Raw genomic sequence first — 23,739 nt, forward strand, 5'->3', positions numbered from 1 at the left:
TTGGCGTAAAAGCAACATAGCTGAACACACCATTCCCACTGTCAAACATGGTGGTGGCAGCATCATGGTTTGGGCCTGCTTTTCTTCAGCAGGGACAGGGAAGATGGTTAAAATTGATGGGAAGATGGATGGAGCCAAATACAGGACCATTCTGGAAGAAAACCTGATGTAGTCTGCAAAAGACCTGAGACTGGGATGGAGATTTGTCTTCCAACAAGACAATGATCCAAAACATAAAGCAAAATCTACAATGGAATGGTTCAAAAATAAACATATCCAGGTGTTAGAATGGCCAAGTCAAAGTCCAGACCTGAATCCAATCGAGAATCTGTGGAAAGAACTGAAAACTGCTGTTCACAAATGCTCTCCATCCAACCTCACTGAGCTCGAGCTGTTTTGCAAGGAGGAATGGGAAAAAATGTCAGTCTCTCGATGGGAAAAAATGTCAGTCTCTCGATGTGCAAAACTGATAGAGACATACCCCAAGCGACTTACAGCTGTAATCGCAGCAAAAGGTGGCGCTACAAAGTATTAACTTAAGGGGGCTGAATAATTTTGCTCGCCCAATTTTTCAGTTTTTGATTTGTTAAAAAAAGTTTGAAATATCCAATAAATGTCGTTCCACTTCATGATTGTGTCCCACTTGTTGTTGATTCTTCACAAAAAAATAGTTTTATATCTTTATGTTTGAAGCCTGAAATGTGGCAAAAGGTTGCAAAGTTCAAGGGGGCCGAATACTTTCGCAAGGCACTGTATGTGGTATAATAACATGTCACAGTATGTTTGTTAGCTAGTTAGTAATTGATCACAAAAATGAGTTACTATAAGAAAGAGGACATGTGTTCTGAAACGTGACGAAAACCCCGAACATACAATTTCATAAACATTCACAAAAAATGTACCATAGATAGTGCTTTGCACGGATTAAATTGATTTCCAAGAAAAGGGTATTTCAGATAAAATGAAGTCTACACGGAACAAAGAGAAGGGGATATGTCCAAACTGAAAAAGACCAGAATGTTCCACTGTGTAATCCCTCGCTCATCTCTCTTTTAAACCCTCACAAATGTTTTAAAACCTTACACAGCTGACTGTAGTCATGTTCCCTGTTACGAATGCAGGGACTGACAGTTAGTACATGAGGAATCAATGGGTTTATATCACAAATGGCGCCTTTTAGCAATTAATAGCTTGAGTATCTGTTGACTTCGAGTAAAAAGGTGTAGGGTGAAGTTTCCACTAGCAGCTTTTTCCACTAGCAGCTTATTTTAGGTCAGTTGGGGGAGGGGAAGCTGATCCTTGATCTGTGCTGGCTGGGGAAACGTCTCCCTGGAGCAGAGGTAAGACACTGATAAATCACCCAGCTGCTACATGTAAAACATATGGAACGCGTTTGGGTCTTTGTACGTCAAAAAATATATTTGACGCGTTAAAAAAGCTTTTAATTTGACATGGAAATAACACAGTTCTATTATAGAATGTTGTGTGTGATGAATTTGCCCGTGTAAGCCAAGTGCCACCACTACTATCAGTAACACTGTCAAAGCTGTACAACAAAAGTCTGCAAACAAGCACACACCGGCCACGAACGATGTGTTTACAATACCGTGTTGATAATAAGGAATTATATGTTTGACTGCAACTTCAGGGGCACCAATACATCCAGCCTGTAAACAATGACCAATTGGTGGAATTATGGCATATTTAGACTATATAATGTTAAACGAGGTTGGAATATGAAGCAATGAAATGGGGTATCAATCTACTCGGTAACACTCAAAGAACACAACTGTGAAGAGTTTACGCAAATATTAGCGTTGCAGCTCTTATCGCAGGACTGTGACATCACCTCCCCAGTCAGCCTATTGTGTGTACTGACATTCATATTGCACTGTACAGCGTACTTAAGGATTGGGGATGAATGAAATGGGGTATCAGTCTACTCTACCCAATATATTTTCTCCCAACATCCTCCTCAGATTTATCAGACTCCAAAACATCCACGCAGTAATGTTTTTCCTCAGGAATAGTGTTAAATACACATAGATTGATAATAAATGTGGCTCAATTCACAGTTGTTTCAGAGTCCCGCAATAAAAGCTATAATGCTAATGTTCTCTGGGTGTCACTGAGTAGACTGATACCCCATGTCATTGATCCACAATCCATAGGTAAGGCTGTACAGTGAAATATGTATGCCCCCAATGCAATTCTAAAGTCTAATACATCCAGTGTGATTTCAACAGATTTGTCAAATTAACAAATTATTGTATTTTGTTGATTTTATATAACAATATTCTAAACTCGTTTCAGCATGATCTGTTCAATTATGGCATAATTCCACTATTTGTATTCATTTGCGTCTGTCAATTACATTATTTTATTTTGAAGGCTAACCGCAAATTCCACTATTGCGACTAATCCTTACTGTGGCTAGCTTCACATAGATGGGTCCGACCACCGTTAATCAAATAAGAACTGTTTTATAAATTAAGGGTATTTTAGATGATTAGACCTAGCTAGCTACTGAAACAATGTCGTGTTGCTGTTTTTGGGGAAAAACATTGTTTGCATCCATCAGCTGGGTAGCTAGCTTTTTTTTATGACCAGTACTGTAGGTGCGTGAGAACTTTACCAGCATCACAGCATACGTATCGATGAATATTGTTAAATAATTACGTGACGTGCAGTCATATTCAGGTCCTGATTGGTCAACAATCTTATTTGACACGTCAAATAGTGTTATTTGACATGTATCTGTTTTTGACACACAAAGACCCAAACGGCGTTCCATAATATAACTGGAATGTCTGAAACGCATTCTCTGCATTTTTCTAATCTTATCGCCCTAATCACGTACTGAGGAAACTCTCAAAACAAATAGCTAAATCCCACACTAATCAGGGACAACTCTAGTGTGTGTGTGTGTGTGTGTGTTGTACCTGAAGACCAGGGAGTTGGTGCGTCCAAAGCCTAGCACCAAGGACTCTGTCAGCTCGATGCTCTCTGTTCTCATTAGAGGGACCAGCTGCTTCAGGAGCCATGCTACTGAGGGGGTCCAAATCACCTGGTACACACACACACAAAACATTGTACAAAACAGTGTCAATCACCTGAGGAGCGTTCAACAAGGCTTCCATTTACGGCAGAAGATCATTTGCTATTCCTACTACATTAAATATACATGTAAGCCTACAAGTTCACATTATTATTTATAGAGGCAGTTTAGACCCGAACCAGACACTTTACAGTGCCTTCGGAAAGTATTCAGACCCCTTGAATTTTTCCTCATTTTGTTAGGTTACAGTCTTATTCTAAAATGGATTAAATAGTTTTTTCCCCCTCATCAATCTACACACAATACCCAATAATGACAAAGCAAAAACAGGTTTTTAGAAATGTTTGCTAATGTATTTAAAAAATATATATATTACTTTTACATAAGTATTCAGACCCTTTACAAAGTACTTTGTCGAAGCAACTTTGGCAGCAATTACAGGCTAGATTCTTCTTGGGTATGATGCTTCAAGCTTGGCACACCTATATTTGGGGAGTTTTCCCATTCTTCTCTGCAAATCCTCTCAAGAACTGTCAGGTTGGATGGGGAGCATTGCTGCACAGCTATTTTCAGGTCTCTCCAGAGATGTTTGATCGGCTTTAAGTCCAGGCTCTGGCTGGGCCACTCAGGGAAATTCAGAGACTTGTCCCAAAGTCACTCCTGCTTTGTGTTGGTTTTGTGCTTAGGGTCATTGTCCTGTTGGAAGGTGTACTTTGCTCCTTTCATCTTTCCCTCGATCTTGACTAGTCTCCCAGTACCTGCAGCTGAAAACCATCCCCACAGCATGATTCTGCCACCACAATGCTTCAACATAGGGATACCAGGTTTCCTCCAGACGTGACGCTTGGCATTCAGGCCAAAGAGACCGTCATGTGCCTTTTACTGAGAAGTGGCTTCCGTCTGGCCACTCTACCATAAAGGCCTGATTGGTGGAGTGCTGCAGAGATGGTTGTCCTTCTGGAAGGTTTTCCAATCTCCAGAGTTCCTCTGTCAGAGAGAACATTGGGTTCTTGGTCACCTCCCTGACCAAGGTCTTCCTCCCCTGATTGATCAGTTTGGCCGGACGACCAGCTCGAGGAAGAGTCTTGGTGTTTCCAAACTTCTTCCATGTAAGAATGATAGAGGCCACTGTGTTCTTGGGGACCTTCAATGCTGCAGAAATGTTTTGGTACCCTTCCTCAGATCTGTGCCTCAACACAATCCTGTCTCAGAGCTCTATGGACAATTGGTTTTTGCTTTGACATGCACTGTCAACTGTGGGATCTTATATAGACAGGTGTGTGACTTTCCAACTCATGTCCAATCAATTGAATTTACCACAGGTGGACTTCAAATCAAGTTGTAGAAACACCTCAAAAGCATGATCAATGGAAACAGGATGCATCGGAGCACAATTCAGTTCCAATCACCTGGTACACACACACACTACTTAGTCAGACATCTTCACAAATGACAACACAACTTGGTTACACGGTTTTCCAAACCAGAGCAAACCACAGTATAAAGGATAAACAAGTCACTTTACAAACTTTAGGGGAAGTTAGTTTGTCCCTATGGGGAGTTAATTAGTCAATCTAGCTGTGAGAGGGGGAGATACTTTTGTATATATAGTACATGTGGACACCCCTTGAAATGAGTGGATTTGGCTATTTCAACATAAGCTCACCGAACAGGATCTCCAAAAACATCTGTTCTCAGGTGCAACACTCACTACCGAGTTCCAAACTGCCTCTGAAAGCAACGTTAGCATAAGATCTGTTCATCGGGAGCTTCATGAAATGGGTTTCCATGGCCGAGCAGCTGCACACAAGACTAAGATCGCCATGCGCAATGCCAAGCGTCTATGCCATTGGACTCTGGACCAGTGGAAATGAGTGCTGTGGAGTGATACATCATGCTTCACAATCTGGCAGTCTGACGGACAAATCAGGCCTTGGCGGATTCCAGGAGAACGCTACATGCCTCAATGCATAGTGGCAACTGTAAAGTTTGGTGGAGGAGGAATGATAGTCTGGGGCTGTTTTTCATGGTTCGGGCTAGATCCCTTAGTTCCAGTGGAGGGAACTCTTAATGCTACAGCTTAAAATGACATTCTAGACAAACCTCTGCTTCCAACTTTGTGGCAAAAGTTTGGGGAAGGCCCTTTCCTGTTTCAGCATGCCAATGCCCCCGTGCACAAAGCGAGGTCCATACAGAAATGGTTTGTCTAGTTCTGTGGAAGAACTTGACTGGCCTGCACAGAGCCCTGGCCTTAGGAGGATGTTATAGCAGCCAGGGGGGAACCAACTCCATATTAATGCTCATGATTTTGGAATGAGATGTAAGATGAGCAGGTGTCCACATACTTTTGGTGATGTAGTGTATCTACCTTGTTGTCGTAGTTGATGCTGCCGTCAGGTGTAGTGGCTGTGATCTCAGGGGTGTAGGCTCTCAGTTGGCCGGGGCTCATGATGCTAGGCTTGGCCACTCCAAAACACAGGATCAGGTAGTTCCTCCACAGGGTCACGTAGCTGTCTCCACCACCTGATGTGCTGCTGGTCTTCTTAGTGTATACTGGGTTACTGGAGAGACCACGGGTAAACACACACACAGTACATTGAGAGTGCATGGTAAATCAAACTGAACCTTTAGGGGTGTTTTTTCTGACACAGATTAAGCCTAGACCTGGGCCCGTATCCACCACGCGTCTCAGAGTAGAACATTTGTGCTGAGAATAGAGACTATTTACTCCTACTCTTAAAAGCTATGCATGAAGCCTCTTCATTCAGAAGAGTCCCACCTAGTCGACAGATATTTAGGAGACCTCATGACCTGTCCTAAACAATTTTAAGAGATACTTGCAGGTGTTTTGATAATAGAAAACTGCAGCGAGTCAGTGGTTCCTGTGACACATGCAATTGCTTTGGAGTTGTTAAAATAACGTTTTGACATTCCTATATGAACAATCCATAAATAATCTAGATAATCTACATGCAACAGTATCTCTTGCCTAAAGATGGCGCCGACAGCCATGGCAGCTCTGCATTTGTTTTTTTTGTGTGTAATTTCTTACACTATTAAACCATAACGTTTTTCGTGTTATTACATACAGCCGGAAATAACTTTTGGATATCAGAGCGGCGTACCTCAACAACATTACGACCAGGAATACGACTTTCCCGAATTGGATCCTTTTTCCTCACCCCCCCAGGGCAATTTAACTATCCCAGAGGCTGCTCCAAAATGCTGCTGGCGGAGAAGAGGTATTCGAAGTTTGACTCAGGATGCGGGCACACCATCCACCGCTTCCGAGTACATTACTCATTAATGTTCAGTCTCTGGACAATAAAGTAGGCGTGCTCAGGGCGAGGATCTCCTTCCAGAGAGACATCAGGAACTGTAACATACACTGTTTCACGGAATCATAGCGCTCTCTGGATATACTGTCCCTGTCCATTCAACCAGCTGAGTTCTCAGTACATTGCGCAGACAAGAATAAAAAACTGAAGAAGGGCAGTGGTGTATGTTTCTAGATGAACCCTTTCACATGTACCATCACACGGGTGTGATCATTCTACAGTGCTCCCTGAACCATACGATCATAACCGTGTGATTAGAACGCTCATTTATAACGCTTATTTAGAACGGCCAGATTCGAATGACAAATCAGCATTTGAGCCGGCCACACCTTTTTCAGAAACTATTTACACAAACAGTCCTTACAAAGTTATGTCCATAATGTGAGCAGCATTTTGGATGCAATGTTCAGATATTCACCAAAACATCTATAGCATAACACCATCATCATCCTAACTGAGGAAAGATTGACGCAACACAATCGGTCATATTTTCTAACTCTCGGCTTGTTACGTCCGTTGTTGGAATGAGACCAAGGTGCAGCGTGGTAAGCATACATCTTTCTTTTGATGAACACCAAAAAAACAACAAAAGATAAACAAACGTAAAGTTCTGCAGGCTACACAGCAACTAACAAAATCAAGATCCCACAACTGAAGGTGAGAAAAAGGGCTGCCTCTGATTGGGAACCATTCTAGGCCAACAAAGAAATAGAAACAGATTTCCCCACCCAAGTCACACCCTGACCTAACCAAATAGAGAATAAAAAGGCTCTAAGGTCAGGGCGTGACACGGCTGACATAAACTACAATATGAATTAGCTAATAGCAATTACTATGTGCAGTGGGGCAGAAAAGTATTTAGTCAGCCACCAAATGTGCAAGTTCTCCCACTGAAAAAAGATGAGAGAGGCCTATAATTTTTTTATGACACACAAAATGAGAAAAAAAAATCCAGAAAATCACATTGTAGAATTTTTAATGGATTTATTTGCAAATTATGGTGGAAAATAAGTATTTGGTCACCTACAAACAAGCAAGATTTCTGGCTCTCACAGACCTGTAACTTCTTCTTTAAGAGGCTCCTCTGTCCTCCACTCGTTACCTGTATTAATGGCACCTGTTTGAACTTGTTATCAGTATAAAAGACACCTGTCCACAACCTCAAACAGTCACACTCCAAACTCCACTATGGCCAAGACCAAAGAGCTGTCAAAGGACACCAGAAACAAAATTGTAGACCTGCACCAGGCTGGGAAGACTGCATCTGCAATATGTAAGCAGCTTGGTTTGAAGTAATCAACTGTGGGAGGAATTATTAAGAAATGGAAGACATACAAGACCACCGGTAATCTCCCTCGATCTGGCGCTACACGCAAGATCTCACCCCGTGGAGTCAAAATGATCACAAGAACGGTGAGCAAAAATCCCAGAACCACACGGGGGGACCTAGTGAATGACCTGCAGAGAGCTGGGACCAAAGTAACAAAGCCTACCATCAGTAACACACTACGCCGCCAGGGACTCAAATCCTGCAGTGCCAGACTTGTCCCCCTGCTTAAGCCAGTACATGTCCAGGCCCGTCTGAAGTTTGCTAGAGAGCATTTGGATGATCCAGAAGAAGATTGGGAGAATGTCATATGGTCAGATGAAACCAAAATATAACTTTTTGGTAAAAACTCACCTCGTCGTGTTTGGAGGACAAAGAATGCTGCGTTGCATCCAAAGAACACCATACCTACTGTGAAGCATGGGGGTGGAAACATCATGCTTTGGGGCTGTTTTTCTGCAAAGGGACCAGGACGACTGATCCGTGTAAAGGAAAGAATGAATGGGGCCATGTATCGTGAGATTTTGAGTGAAAACCTCCTTCCATCAGCAAGGGCATTGAAGATGAAACGTGGCTGGGTCTTTCAGCATGACAATGATCCCAAACACACCGCCCGGGCAACGAAGGAGTGGCTTAGTAAGAAGCATTTCAAAGTCCTGGAGTAGCCTAGCCAGTCTCCAGATCTCAACCCCATAGAAAATCTTTGGAAGGAGTTGAAAGTCCGTGTTGCCCAGCAACAGCTCCAAAACATCATTGCTCTAGAGGAGATCTGCATGGCGGAATGGGCCAAAATACCAGCAACAGTGTGTGAAAAACTTGTGAAGACTTACAGAAAACATTTGACCTCTGTCATTGCCAACAAAGGTTATCTAACAAAGTATTGAGATAAGCATTTAGTCAATAACAAAAGTTTATTTTCCACCATAATTCGCAAAGAAATTCATAAAAAATCCTACAATGTGATTTTCTGGATTTTTTTTCTCTCATTTTTTCTGTCATAGTTGAAGTGTACCTATGATGAAAATTACAGGCCTCTATCTTTTTAAGTGGGAGAACTTGCACAATTGGTGGCTGACTAAATATTTTTTGCCCCACTGTATGTGTTTACCGGAGACGGTAAAGTAAAGAACATGACCTGGACCAAAGTCAAATTAGGATATAACGTTAGGACAACAAGTCAAATTAGGATATCACATTATGCCAAGGAGACAGTGTCGAAGTTCCACAATTCTGAGGTAGAAAGCCCTGCTTTTATTTCGTCACACTCGGAACGGTAAGCTCTCTGTAATTGGCTCACCATTAACTTGTAAATAATGATCTTGTTGTGACTATATTTTCCTGTAATAATGAAGAGAAATTAGCTAAAGTGAAGACATTGTCAGCTATATAATATGGTCATTATTTGAACTAACTAGCCAGCTAACATTAGCTAGCAAGTTTATCAATTTTCAAAGCAGAATTACTTTCCCATTGTTCTTCAACTGTAGTGTATGATATAGCTCTCTCTCTACTTTTATCCATTGTTAAAAAAAACACTTTCAAATCTTGCTATATAAGACCGAATTGAGCAGGTCTGTCAGATATGGGGAACCATAAATGTGCAAAACAATTGAGAAGGGAAAATTAAATGATGTGCATTTGTGATGAGTGCAACTGAGTCAGCTTCGTAACAGGCAGTCAGGGCTATTGAGGGTGTGCAACTTTTATTTTCTGTAGTGGAAAAAGTGGTGGAAAAAGTGGTGGAAAAAGTACCCAACTGTCAAACTTGAGTAAGTCATTTTCTATTAAGTAAAAGTCACCCAGTCAAATTATACTTGAGTAAAAGTCCAAAAGGTATTTGGTTTAAAATATACTTAAGTATCAAAAGTAAAAGTATAAATCATTTCAAATTCTTTATATTAAATAAACCAGATGGCACTAATTTTTTGTTATATAAAAAAAATGTTTTTAAATACATTTTTTTATTTATAGATAGTCAGGGGCACACTCCAACATTCAGACATACTTGACAAATTAAGTGTGTGTGTTTAGTGAGTCCGCCAGATCAGAGGCAGTAGGGATGACCAGATATGTTTGGTTGATAAGTGCTTCAATTGGACTATTTTCCTGTCCTGCTAATCATTCAAAATGTAACGTGTACTTTTGGGTGTCAAGGAAAATGTATGGAGTAAAAAGTACAATATTTTCTTAAGGAATATAGTGAAGTAAAAGTAGTCCAAATATAAATAGTGAAGTAAAGTACACATACAAAAAAATGTGGATTTGCTATGCTGCATTTTTAAAACGGAAATAGTAGAGATGTGCTTTGGAAATAGCAATCTGGATTAAATACATGTATGACGATGTTTGCCTGTCCATACCTTGTATAGCCTACTACTGAATATGGTACAAATGTATGCTCAGATATGTCACCTTCATGTGAAGAAGCACAATGATTTTTGCCGCCTGAACAGATAAAATAATATTTTATGAGCTTTAGCCCATTTTCGATCAGACATGTGAGGATGAATATTACATATCATGTAAGGAACGGATACATTAATGATCAGGTAACGACTAAGGATATGATACATTTCAGAAAATATGTGGCTTCATTCATAAAGGCTTAGATATGTCAGCATGTTGACACTTACCCTTTCCGGAGTTAGAATACTCTACAAATATGTAAGCGGATGCATGCGCATCAGGTGCGTGTCTTGTATGTATCTCACCCCAGATATCTCCCTGGACTCATATGGTAGAAGGGATATTTCTGAGGTCCAGATTGGATACATGTAGAAACTGTCCCATTACGGAGAATATCCTAGCGCCGTATATGAAATGAACGACATGCGTATCTGGAGCAGGTCTACCTACTCCTTATATCTAATAACATGTCAGATATCCAGAAATATATATCCAGCGCAAATGTGTTGAAATAACGGTAATATTATAAAAAAGTATGTGTTCAACAACAGTCATACTGTATGAGTGCAATATGCCAATAACATTATTTAAAATATCTGAATTTGTACCAAAAAAAAAAAGGGTTATGCATTCCAACATATTGGGCAAGAATTAAGAGTGGGCAAAGTTCAATCAAAAGTTTTACCATTGCAAGATTTGATGTACAGTCACATTCACTGTGGTTGTCTGAGGCGTGCTAGAGTTCACAGCTGCTGATGCATCATCACGATTGGTTATTTCCCATCATTTGCAACAATGTCAATGAGAGTCATCACTATATTTTCTTTGCAGTACCTCAATCTGTTGTGATTACCAGCTGAGAATCTTCTATCAGTTTATTTTACTCCTGGCTCAGAGTTTGTCTGGGCAGTGTCTTCACATCCTACTGTGAGCTGAGATTTCTTTTGTGTCTAAAAGCAAGTTAACAGGACTCCTAGGACCTTTTTCGGAGATGCTTTGTGGATAAGGGCACAGGACTAGGCCTACTCTGTATCCGGGAAACCGCCCCTTAGAGTGCTATCCATTTCATTTTTATGGATTATCTATCCATCTATTTTCTTACATCAAGATCCACATTGTAAAATAAACTTTTGTTCAATACTCTGATGTGTTATCCTCTGGGGCTGTGCTGTACTCAATCTATACAATAAATCAAATCCAACATGGGGTTGTGTCAGGTTGGCTCGGGTCGGTGACAATAAAGATCTATTCTATTCAATCAGGAACAGAACTTAGAAGTACTCACGTGGGGTCCACCAGGGGCATGAGCAGCTGCATGCGTGTGAAGACGTAGAACCAGGTGTAGCTAAGGGCGGTGGGGCAGTGTTTGGGCAGGTGGTCCTGGCGCAGCAGGCTGTAGAGACAGAGCACCCAGGGGTCCTTGACCGACTGGGCAAAGATCCACACGTGGGACGGGCTCCGGATGTCATAGTGGCTATTGACCAGCATGGAGTTCCACTCAAGCAGCCATTGCAGGTCCACTTGGTGGCCCAACGGAAGAGTGGCCTAAAAAGGGGGTTGGGGATTGGGAGACAGGAGGGTCAGGGGTTAGAAGTCGAGGGTTAGAGGTTTCAGTCAATTATCTTCAATTACAATTAAAGGCTATCAACGGTTTAATTTAGAAATCATAAAAAATGTATGCAATTTTTTTTTTAGGTTCAATTGGAATTTCAATTGCAGTTCTAGAACCAGGCTAAAACTGCCATTCACAATTCTATGATCAGTGAGGCAGATTGTGCATACAAATCACTAACGTGATTAATGGAAGCTAACCAGATCACTTGATGGTAAAGTGCATTCGGAAAATATTCAGACCCCTTGGCTTTTTCCACATTCTGTGACGTTACAGACCTATTCTAAAATTAATTAAATCGTTTTTTCCCCCCTTATCAATCGACACACAATACTCCATAATGGCAAAGCAAAAAAAGGTTTTCAGAAATTTGTACAAATGTATACAAAATAAAAAACCGAAACGGAAACCTACATAACCATTCAGAATCTTTGCTATGAGACTCGAAATTGCGCTCAGGTGCATTCTGTTTCCATTGATCATCCTTGAGATGTTTCTACAGCTTGAGTTGAAGTCCACCTTTGGGAAATTCAATTGATTGGACATGAGTTGGAAAGGCACACACCTGTCTATATAAGGTCCCACAGTTGACACTGCATGTCAGAGCAAAAACCAAGCCATGAGGTCGAAGGAATTGTCAGTTGAGCTCCGAGACAGGATTGTGTCGAGGCACAGATCTGGGGAAGGGTACCAAAAAATGTCTTCAGCATTGAAGGTCCCCAAGACCACAGTGGCCTCCATCATTCTTAAATGGAAGAAGTTTAGAACCACCAAGACTCTTCCTAGAGCTGGCCAAACTGAGCAATTGGTGGAGAAGGGCTTTAGTCTGGGAGGTAACTATGTACCTGATGGTCACTCTGACAGAGCTTCAGAGTTCATCTGTGGAGATGGGAGAACCTTCCAAAAGGACAATCATCTCTGCAGAACTCCACCAATCAGGCTTTTATGGTAGAGTGGCCAGACGGGAACCACTCCTCAGTAAAAGGGACATGACAGCCCGCTTGGAGTTTGCCAAAAAGCACCTAAAGAACTCTCAGAACATGAGAATCAAGGTTATATTGTCTGATGAAACCAAGATTGAACTCTTTTGCCTGAATGCCAAGTGTCACGTCTGGAGGAAACCTGGCACCATCCCTACGGTGAAGCATTGTGGTGACAGCATCATGCTGTGGGGATTTGTTTTTCATCAGGGACTGGGAGACTAGTCAGTATTGAGGGAAAGATTAAAGTATAGAGAGATCCTTGATGAAAACCTGCTCCAGAGCGCTCAGGACCTTAGACTGGGGTGAAGGTTCACCTTCCAACAGGACAACAACCCTAAGCACACAACCAAGACAAAGCAGGAGTTCTCTGAATGTCCTTGAGTGGCCCAGCCAGAGCCCGAACTTGAATCTGATCGAACATCTCTGGAGAGACCTGAATATAGCTGTGCAGCGATGCTCCCCATCCAACCTTGACAGAGCTTGAGAGGAGCTACAGAGAAGAATGGGAGGGACTCCCCAAATACAGGTGTGCCAAGCTTGTAGAGTCATACCCAAGAGGACGAGGCTGTATGCGCTGCCAAAGGTGCTTCAACAAAGTACTGAGTAAAGGGTCTGAATACTTATGTAAATGTGATTTTTTTTCTTCCTAAAAAACTGTTTTTGCTTTGTATTGTATGTAGACTGATGAGGAAAATAAACAATTTAATCCATTTTCGAATAAGGCTGTAATGTTGAAAAAGTCAAGGGGTCTGAATACTTTCCGAATGAACTGTATGTTAAGCGGACTGGGCTGTAATACCCATCCTGAATCACTGTCTGGAGTAATAACAAAGTTATGAAATGTGAGAAATTGTACATAAAATAAGTGGATTACTTAGAGGAGCAAATTGCTCTCCCCTCCACCCCCACCCTCTGTCTCCTGTTCACACACACACACACACACACACACACACACACACACACACACACACACACACACACACACACACACACACACACACACACACACAGAGTGCAACAGAGAGAAACGCTCACCGTATCTGACGCTGCCACATGAACAAAACTTTCCAGAACCGTCAGGCTCAGTTGGTCCATGACCTCTATCATGGGTTTGTCCTCATCCTGTAAGGTATCACAGAATCCATCATGTTCAACCAACTCTAGTCCAATACTCTGTAACCAGCCCACGATTTACTGGTCAACTTTCCAGTTAACCGGCCTTACTATGGAGCGACACTGGGGCTTCGAGAAAAACATAGGTTTTTAGCTGTTACATTAGACCTGTAACCTGTTGGCAGCGTGAGAAGAGCGCAGGCCACTTTATCAAGCGCTCTTGGGGCGTGAGCCATGCATTGAATTCTTGAAGAAGAAAAAGAGATGGACATTTTACACTGAGCAATGCATACCTCTCATGAAATGAATGGGAGTGTCTCACGCTCTGCACAAGTTACATGCCCAGAAAATAGCCTTTTGGAAGTGATGTGGTGGTTCCTATGGTTATGCAGCCACGTTTTGAACAATGCATTTTACAATAACAGCCCAGTGATTTTAACCCAAGTTCTGACAATCCCCCTCACCCTTACCTCAGCCTGTCCAATGGCAAGGAACAGGCAGCGTATCTCCCGGAGGATTGCCATGGCCAGTTTGCGCGTTGTGAGCTGACAGGAGCAGAGCAGGAGCAAGGCCAGGCCCTCCATGGCGTGCAGCACTGTGGAGTGGGGTCCGTGTTCCACCGACACACGTTGGCTGGAGCCCAACTGCAACAGCACACAGCGGACACAGGTTCAAACAACAACAACTCAATAGAAGAGCATGGCGCACTCACAACAGCGCCAGACCTAGAACGGCCATTGATACATATTTGTATTCCTTTCTGAAGAAACAGAAACCATGCCCTTACCTTAAACTAGTGCTGAGCGATTAGTGCTTTTTTAAACATTTTTTTTAAGTTCATTGATAAAAACTATCACGGTTTCTGAATTCTGTTTCAGGGGGGTGGGAGGTCCAACCCAGTGTCATAAACAAAAATGCACCCCCCCCGACTCCCCAACATGAAAAATATTTTAATATGGCCCTCCCCTTGTACTGTAAATAAATCGAACACTCATTACCCCTCATACAATTAACTCAAAATAATGTTTACGACCACAAATAACAATAACTGTAGAAACACTGTGTTAATAACCGTAGATACCGGGATTGCACAATAAAGTCGGGGAGTTGATTCCATTGTAGGTCCCTTTTTTTCTTATTTTTGTTTTACATGATTACACGTACAATTCTTACAAGCTTGTTTGGCTGGTAGCTTATTCTTTAGATGTTCTGGGGCACTGGACTAGCACACTAGCAAGAGTCTTTAGGGTGTCTTTCGCTAGGTTTCCATCCAATTGGTGACAGATTTTCATGTGAATATTCTAACATACATCCATCCATATGCATTCAGATTCAACTTGGTGCAGCTCCAAGGAACTTGGAACTGGGAACTCAGAAAGCTCCACCTTTCGACATCAGTGCTTTCAAAAACTGGGTACTCCGACTGGGAACAATCTATTTGAACGGTCATCCCTTCTCGAAATACCAACTCAGGAACTCGGGCCTCTTTCTAAAGCTCTGATCACTAACCTCATGATTTGATCTCGTAGTTCCCAGTTCTTTTGAAAAGAGGCATCTGTGTCTGCTATGCACAGACCAGACAAGTTTAAGTGGGTGCACAATTTATTATGGTCATTGTAGTTAATTAACACATTTTCTGATCTAAACTGTGTAGAATATTGACCTGTTGGAAACTACAACTCCCTACTACATTGCACAGTTCAGGCTTGATCAGATTTCTCTACAGAAACTACACATCGAGCTCACAGAAAAAAAACGGAACAAAATGTAATTCAAATAATTGAACCGACATCAGCCAATTAGTTGTTTAAAAACCTAATCGCTCAGCACTACGTAAACATACAGGCACTTAATGTAGCTACTCATTACACCTCCCAGCCTATATCTCCACTGTAAGAACAATAAGGACATTTTAGACAGCCTATCTCTATTTACTGTACCTCTGCTGTGTCGCAGCCCTTCTCTGGGGCTGACAGAGCCAGTCTCCACTGGGTCAACAGCTGGAGCAGCAGCCGGAGAGAGTTGTCCAGTAGGGCCTGCAATCAATCAATTAGTCAATCAATTAGTCAATCAATCAATCAAGAAATCAACTCATCAAGCCATCAATCCATTGATAGTTCCATCCAGCTATCCATACATTAACCCATCTGTACCTGGTGGCTGTCCTGAACCTCCCGCAACAGGAAATTGGTAAAGCCAAACAGGACGTCATCACGCCACTCAGGGAGGTCTACCAGTAGACTCTGGAGGGAGTTCTGGGCTATGAGGCGTAGCTCGTCGTCCATGTGAATCGTTAACCTGGGAGAAAAATAATACACACAATGTGCGTTATAAAGAGGCAACCGTTTATGTACTAAATTCTACTTAAAGTTGAAATCCTTAATTGCTATATACATTTTTAGGCACACAGTACCAGTCAAAAGTTTGGACACCTACTCATTCAAGGGGTTTTCTTTATTTTTTACTATTTTCTACATTGTAGAATAATAGTAAAGACATCAAAACTATGAAATAACACATATGGAATCATGTAGTAACCAAAAAAGTGTTTAACAAATCTAAATATATTTTATATTTGAGTAACCACCCTTTGCCTTGATGACAGCTTTGCACACTCTTGGCATTCTCTCAACCAGCTTCATAAGGAATTATTTTCCAACAGTATTGAAGTTCCCACATAGGCTGAGCACTTGTTGGCTCCTTTTCCTTCACTCTATGGTCCAACTCATCACAAACCATCTAATTGGGTTGAGGTTGGGTGATTGTGAAGGTCAGGTCATCTGATGCAGCACTCCATCACTCTCCTTGATCAAATAGCCCTTACACAACCTGGAGGTGTGTTTTGTGTCATTGTCCTGTTGAAAAACAAATGATAGTGGCACTAAGTGCAAACCAGGGATGGAGAATGCTGTGTTAGCCATGCTGATTAAGTGAGCCTTGAATTCTACATAAATCACCGAAAGCGTCACCAGCAAAGCAACCCCACACCATCACACCTCCTCCTCCATGCTTCACGGTGGGAACCACACATGCAGTGATCACCCGTTCACCTACTCTGCATCTCACAAAGACACGGCTCATCAGACCAAAAGGACAGATTTCCACCGGTCTAATGTCCATTGCTCGTGTTTCTTGGCCCAAGCAATTGTCTTCTTATTATTGGTGACCTTTTAGTAGTGGTTTCTTTGCAGCAATTTGACAATGAAGGCCTGATTCACGCATTCTCCTCTGAACAGTTGATGTTGAGATGTGTTACTTGAACTCTGAAGCATTTATTTGGGCTGCAATTTCTGAGGCTGGCAACTCTAATGAACTTATCCTCTACAGCAGAGGTAACTCTTGGTCTTCCTTTCCTATGGCGGTCCTCATGAGATCCAGCTTTATCATAGCGCTTGATGGTTTTTGCGACTGCACATTTTCCGGATTGACTGACCTTCATGTCTTAAAGTAATGATGGACTGTTGTTTATTTCGCTTTGCTTATTTGAGCTGTTCTTGCCACAATATGGACTTGGTCTTTTATCAAATCAAATCAAATTTTATTGGTCACATACATGTTTAGCAGATGTTATTGCGGGTGTAGCGAAATGCTTGTGTTTCTAGCTCCAACAGTGCAGTAATATCTAATAAGCAATATCTAACAATTTCACAACCAAACACATAATACACACAAATCTAAAGTGAAGGAATGGAATTAAGAATATATAAAGATTTGGACGAGCAATGTCAGACTGACAGACTAAAATACAGTAGAATAGAATATAATACAGTATATACATATGAGATGAGTAATGCAAAATATGTAAACATTATTAAAGTGGCCAGTGATTTCAAGTCAATGTATATAGGGCAGCAGCCTCTAAGGTGCTAGTGATGGCTATTTAACAGTCTGATGGCCTTGAGATAGAAGCTGTTTTTCAGTCTCTCGGTCCCATCTTTGATGCACCTGTACTGACCTCGCCTTTTGGATGATAGCGAGGTGAACAGGCAGTGGCTCTGGTTGTTGTCCTTGTCTTCAAATCAAATCAAAGTTTATTTGTCACGTGCGCCGAATACAACAGGTTTAGACCTTACAGTGAAATGCTTACTTACAGGCTCTAACCAATAGTGCGAAAAAAAGGTATGTGTGTGTGTATAGGTAAGTAAAGAAATAAAACAATAGTGAAAATACATTTGAAAATAAGAGTAGCAAGGCTATATACAGACAGACACCTGTTAGTCAGGTTAATTGAGGTAGTATGTACATGTAGGTATGGTTAAAGTGACTATGCATATATGATGAACAGAGAGTAGAGAGTAGAGTTAAGGCCTGGTATGGTTCCCAATCAGAGGCGGCTGGTTATCGTTGTCTCTGATTGAGAACCATACTTAGGCAGCCTGTTTTCCCACTATGGGTGTGGGTAGTTGCTTTCTGTTTTTGTGTCTGCACCAGACAGAACTGTTTCGGTTGTTCTCTTTGTTGTTTTGTTAATCAGTGTTTAGTTCCATTAATAAAAGGATGAACATGTACCACGCTGCACCTTGGTCCTCACCTTCTTCCACATACGACAGCCGTTATACCATCTTGATAGAGCTTTCTTCTGTATACCACCACTACCTTGTCACAACTGATTAGCTCAAAAGCATTAAGAAGGAAATAAATTCTACAAATGAACTTTTCACAAGGCACACCTGTTAATTGAAATGCATTCCATGTGACTAACTCATGAAGCTGGTTGAGAGAATGCCAAGAGTATGCAAAGCTGTTGTCAAGATAAAGGGTGACTACTTTGAAGAATCTCAAATATATGTTGAACAGTTTTTTGGTTAGTATATGATTCCATATGTGTTATTTCATAGTTTTGATGTCTTCACTATTATTCTACAACGTAGAAAATAGTAAAATACAGAAAAACCCATGGAATGAGTAGGTGTGTCCAAACGTTAGACTGGTACTGTATAAATACATGACATATGCCCATTGATTCTTGAAGAACATAACCTATAAATACCTCATGGGCTTAGTTCAACTCTCATACCCCATCAAAACCCAAAATACAAGCTTGTTAATTTCGATATTTGTAAACAATAAACTAACACTATTTAGCCTCAAAACACGGTTAAAACTATGATTTTCATTATAATGGATGGTCAGTCCTTGCATCCATAACTCTGTCAATGAATTTGAAAGGGGTTACCTTTCTCCAGGCCCATCCCTGAGCTTTTTACCAACACATGTTGGGTGAACACTGTTACTGTTTCAATTAAGGATTCTAGCTTTAAATAATTGCCTCCTTAAAACACACATTGTTGAAGAAACGTTTTCAATGAAATCAGGCTGCCAGATTGTAATGAGGTTTATTGGAATTTTTCCAGTCAGGTAAGATAGGAATGGTTCCTGGTCTAAAGTGGGCTCAGCATGAGACATTACACCTACTTATCTGAATGCCCTGGTCAAATAGGCAGCAGCGGGCCTCTGCAGGATCGTGTTAGAGATTTTGGGAAACCTGAAGGGTTGGCCCATTCATTACAATGGGTTTCCTGCATATACACACACACACACAGCCAGATATGTACAAACCGAGATAGCAGGTCTATGAGTTCGGGCTTGGACATGCCGTCTGGCAGGATGCGAGGGATGGCCGCCACACACGTCCTGAACATGTCGATCTTCGGCTTCCTCTCTCCTCTGACAAGACAAGGTGAGACAACATCAAGATCAGGTCAACAGCAGAACTGCCTGCCTTTCAGTTTGTCATTACATATGCAATGTAAAATGTCCCCCAATAATGACATGCAAAAAAATACATATATTTTTGACAACTGCCAAATCATGGTACATCAAGAATAGGGCCTTTAGTTGTATTTTTTCCTGACCACATGACCTAACCAGGAAACGTTTTTCCTGGCCAATCCAAGTTGAAACTTGGAGGATTACCAGTTGTAGGACTCTGGAGAACTGGGAAGTTTGGGAAAGTTTCTGGAAATGTACTACCCTAACTGCGTAGAGGAAAATAAATCAATCAAATGTATTTATAAAGCCCTTTTTACATCAGCCGAGTAGCACACGTACGTGATCATGTCCTCAGGCTCTTTGTTGAGCATCTGGACGTTGGTCATCATCAAGCATCGGCCCACCTCCTTGTCCAGGTGTCTCAGGCTATTGTCTATGGCCTTCCTCACCTGGGAGTAGTACAGGGACATACCTACAGCACAGGGGAAGAACACATCATTTAGTTTCAGGATCTATTCTATTCATACATACTTACATGGGAAGGCGCAAGGTGAACAATACAACCTTTCATTCCAGCACAACAATTCCAGTAGTGAATTGTGCCATCCATCCTCTCAATTATCCATCCATCCATCCCTCCACCCACCCACACATCCATCCAGCCATCCACAACATACCGGAAACAGTAGGTAGTCCACCTGGTGACCCACCTATGACCTTGGCTTCATCATCAGTCAGTGTTTTGCTCAGGTACGTCTTCTTTACCCTGAGTGTGTTGCCCGAAGGCAGCGTGGCTCCCGTGTTGGGCATGGGTGGCTCCCCATCCTTCTGCTGGAGCTTGTCAGCTATCACCAGGAATGCTCTCAGACCTATATTCATTCTCTGGACAAAGGCACACACTGGAATGTTATGTTAATTGTCATGATATTATGACTGATTTGATTGGTAATTGATTGATTACATTGTCCTTTTACGGGAAATGATTTTCACATTTGTTGTTATTCTGAATCTGTTATTCTTCAATGTGTTCTATGCAGTTCTGCTTTAAAAAATGGCATTACAATTTAGAAAATATAGCTGCAAGCATACATTTACATGGCTCTATTCACAGGGTAACAGAAAGAACACACGATCAGTTGGATAACAAAGCACTCGATCTATAGGAACTATCTTGCTTAAAGGGCATATTGAGAGCATATTTGTCTCTCAATACCACAAGGATGACCCAAGTGAAGTGTAATCTAGTCCTGTAATGTTGGTCCTTTTAATGCAGTATGTAGTCATTCTTAAAAATCATTAAGAGTCTATTGAAGCACCTGTGCTTCAATCTAAGTAACAGTCAAACAAATCCCCATCTAAATCCGTCAGTTTAAGATTGGGCTGCGTCTCAATCCACGACATCCACATACAGTGCCTTGCGAAAGTATTTGGCCCCCTTGAACTTTGCGACCTTTTGCCACATTTCAGGCTTCAAACATAAAGATATAAAACTGTATTTTTTTGTGAAGAATCAACAACAAGTGGGACACAATCATGAAGTGGAACGACATTTATTGGATATTTCTAACTTTTTTAACAAATCAAAAACTGAAAAATTGGGCGTGCAAAATTATTCAGCCCCCTTAAGTTAATACTTTGTAGCGCCACCTTTTGCTGCGATTACATTTTTTCCCATCGAGAGACTGACATTTTTTCCCATTCCTCCTTGCAAAACAGCTCGAGCTCAGTGAGGTTGGATGGAGAGCATTTGTGAACAGCAGTTTTCAGTTCTTTCCACAGATTCTCGATTGGATTCAGGTCTGGACTTTGACTTGGCCATTCTAACACCTGGATATGTTTATTTTTGAACCATTCCATTGTAGATTTTGCTTTATGTTTTGGATCATTGTCTTGTTGGAAGACAAATCTCCGTCCCAGTCTCAGGTCTTTTGCAGACTACATCAGGTTTTCTTCCAGAATGGTCCTGTATTTGGCTCCATCCATCTTCCCATCAATTTTAACCATCTTCCCTGTCCCTGCTGAAGAAAAGCAGGCCCAAACCATGATGCTGCCACCACCATGTTTGACAGTGGGAATGGTGTGTTCAGCTATGTTGCTTTTACGCCAAACATAACGTTTTGCATTGTTGCCAAAAAGTTCAATTTTGGTTTCATCTGACCAGAGCACCTTCTTCCACATGTTTGGTGTGTCTCCCAGGTGGCTTGTGGCAAACTTTAAACAACACTTTTTATGGATATCTTTAAGAAATGGCTTTCTTCTTGCCACTCTTCCATAAAGGCCAGATTTGTGCAATATACGACTGATTGTTGTCCTATGGACAGAGTCTCCCACCTCAGCTGTAGATCTCTGCAGTTCATCCAGAGTGATCATGGGCCTCTTGGCTGCATCTCTGATCAGTCTTCTCCTTGTATGAGCTGAAAGTTTAGAGGGACGGCCAGGTCTTGGTAGATTTGCAGTGGTCTGATACTCCTTCCATTTCAATATTATCGCTTGCACAGTGCTCCTTGGGATGTTTAAAGCTTGGGACATCTTTTTGTGTCCAAATCCGGCTTTAAACTTCTTCACAACAGTATCTCGGACCTGCCTGGTGTGTTCCTTGTTCTTCATGATGCTCTCTGCGCTTTTAACGGACCTCTGAGACTATCACAGTGCAGGTGCATTTATACGGAGACTTGATTACACACAGGTGGATTGTATTTATCATCATTAGTCATTTAGGTCAACATTGGATCATTCAGAGATCCTCACTGAACTTCTGGAGAGAGTTTGCTGCACTGAAAGTAAAGGGGCTGAATAATTTTGCACGCCCAATATTTCAGTTTTTGAGTTGTTAAAAAAGTTAGAAATATCCAATAAATGTCGTTCCACTTCATGATTGTGTCCCACTTGTTGTTGATTCTTCACAAAAAAATACAGTTTATATCTTTATGTTTGAAGCCTGAAATGTGGCAAAAGGTCGCAAAGTTCAAGGGGGCCGAATACTTTCGCAAGGCACTGTAAATAGGGTGTCCACCCACACTGCCTAGAGTGGGTGAAAGAGTGCTTTGATGAAATTTCACTTCATCATGTTATAAAATCTTCTTACATATCATTAATATTACATTCTAAAAGTCGGATTTCGTAAACGAATGCATCCGATAATAAGCACTGAGCTCTGTTGACATGGCGGTGCAGGTTTCTCGTAACGACTTTTGAGTATTTTACATTTAGTGGTCGTCGTCTTGAAAGTTGTTTCCACGGGTCGCAAATTGCTAAATTAGCATTACACGTGCTGAATTATATGTAAAAGTCTTTGAAAATAAACATCTTGGAATACACTCAGTGCTCTGTTAAAATTTCACAGAGATAAGCTTATTTTGGTAAGAAATCTTAGAGAAAGAACTGGAATTTCAAATAAATATGAATATGATACTACTGTCAAAATCGATATCCATCTTACCTCTATATTGTTTTTTGTCCTGCGGATTTCGAGAAGAAAGATGACGGGAAATGGGAAAGTGAGCCTGTCAGGTAGCCTGGACACCCTAATGTATATTTTTAACCAAGGTAGCCAGTAGCCTTAATTCTTGCTCAGAATCCAGCCTAGCTGACGCAAGTTCTGATATTTCACCACTTTTTTTCTCCCTAATTCTGGCCATCATAAAAGTGTAACCACTCCAATAACTTCAGAACGTATTATGATAGAGACATGAGGTTGGGGCCATTGGTTTTCTTAGAGGAGCATGTATCTACATTATTGTGTCCCACTTGTTGTTGATTCTTCACAAAATACAGTTTTATATCTTTATGTTTGAAGCCTGAAATGTGGCAAAAGGTCGCAAAGTTCAAGGGGGCCGAATACTTTCGCAAGGCACTGTATGTCAGCCTTCCGCATCTGCAGTGGAAGGTGGCCGAGCTACAGCGATGTTTGTCAGACCATAAGACAGTCTTTTCACGAAAACGGCTGTAGCCACTCTATGGAAAGATGAGACTCTCAAAACATATTGTTGTTCTCTGTTTTGCTCTACGACCCCCACAAGTGTCCCAGGACTCGTCTGAAGGTAACCCATACAAACTAACGGAGGTAGTTTTGTGCCAACAAAAATAAGGGGTTAAATATGAATAGAAATTAGAAAAATATTTCCTGAGCTTTCTTATCTCTTCTAAATATAGCACACACTTCAAAACCTCTTGACTGTCTTTTTTGCCAT

General features: G+C 41.4%; 1 protein-coding gene across 2 annotated transcripts in view; it reads right to left on the minus strand.

Annotated features, from left to right (window-relative positions):
• The window catches only part of LOC139386324 (protein furry homolog), a 190,223-nt gene that overhangs the window by 104,352 nt on the left and 62,132 nt on the right, over positions 1–23,739 (minus strand). For both annotated transcript variants that reach the window (XR_011629033.1, XM_071131847.1), the window contains exons 15-24: positions 20,260–20,431; positions 19,889–20,021; positions 19,397–19,504; positions 15,991–16,135; positions 15,778–15,873; positions 14,308–14,481; positions 13,760–13,846; positions 11,415–11,674; positions 5,427–5,619; positions 2,943–3,067 (exon numbers count right to left, since the gene is read on the minus strand). Coding sequence is in view for 1 of the 2 variants with exons in the window: in XM_071131847.1 (XP_070987948.1) it covers positions 2,943–3,067; positions 5,427–5,619; positions 11,415–11,674; positions 13,760–13,846; positions 14,308–14,481; positions 15,778–15,873; positions 15,991–16,135; positions 19,397–19,504; positions 19,889–20,021; positions 20,260–20,431 (1,493 nt within the window). In the remaining variant the exon portion in view is untranslated. The remainder of the gene's footprint in view (positions 1–2,942; positions 3,068–5,426; positions 5,620–11,414; positions 11,675–13,759; positions 13,847–14,307; positions 14,482–15,777; positions 15,874–15,990; positions 16,136–19,396; positions 19,505–19,888; positions 20,022–20,259; positions 20,432–23,739) is intronic.

This window comes from Oncorhynchus clarkii, chromosome 27 (assembly GCF_045791955.1).
Source record: "Oncorhynchus clarkii lewisi isolate Uvic-CL-2024 chromosome 27, UVic_Ocla_1.0, whole genome shotgun sequence".
Taxonomy (NCBI): Eukaryota; Metazoa; Chordata; class Actinopteri; order Salmoniformes; family Salmonidae; genus Oncorhynchus; species Oncorhynchus clarkii.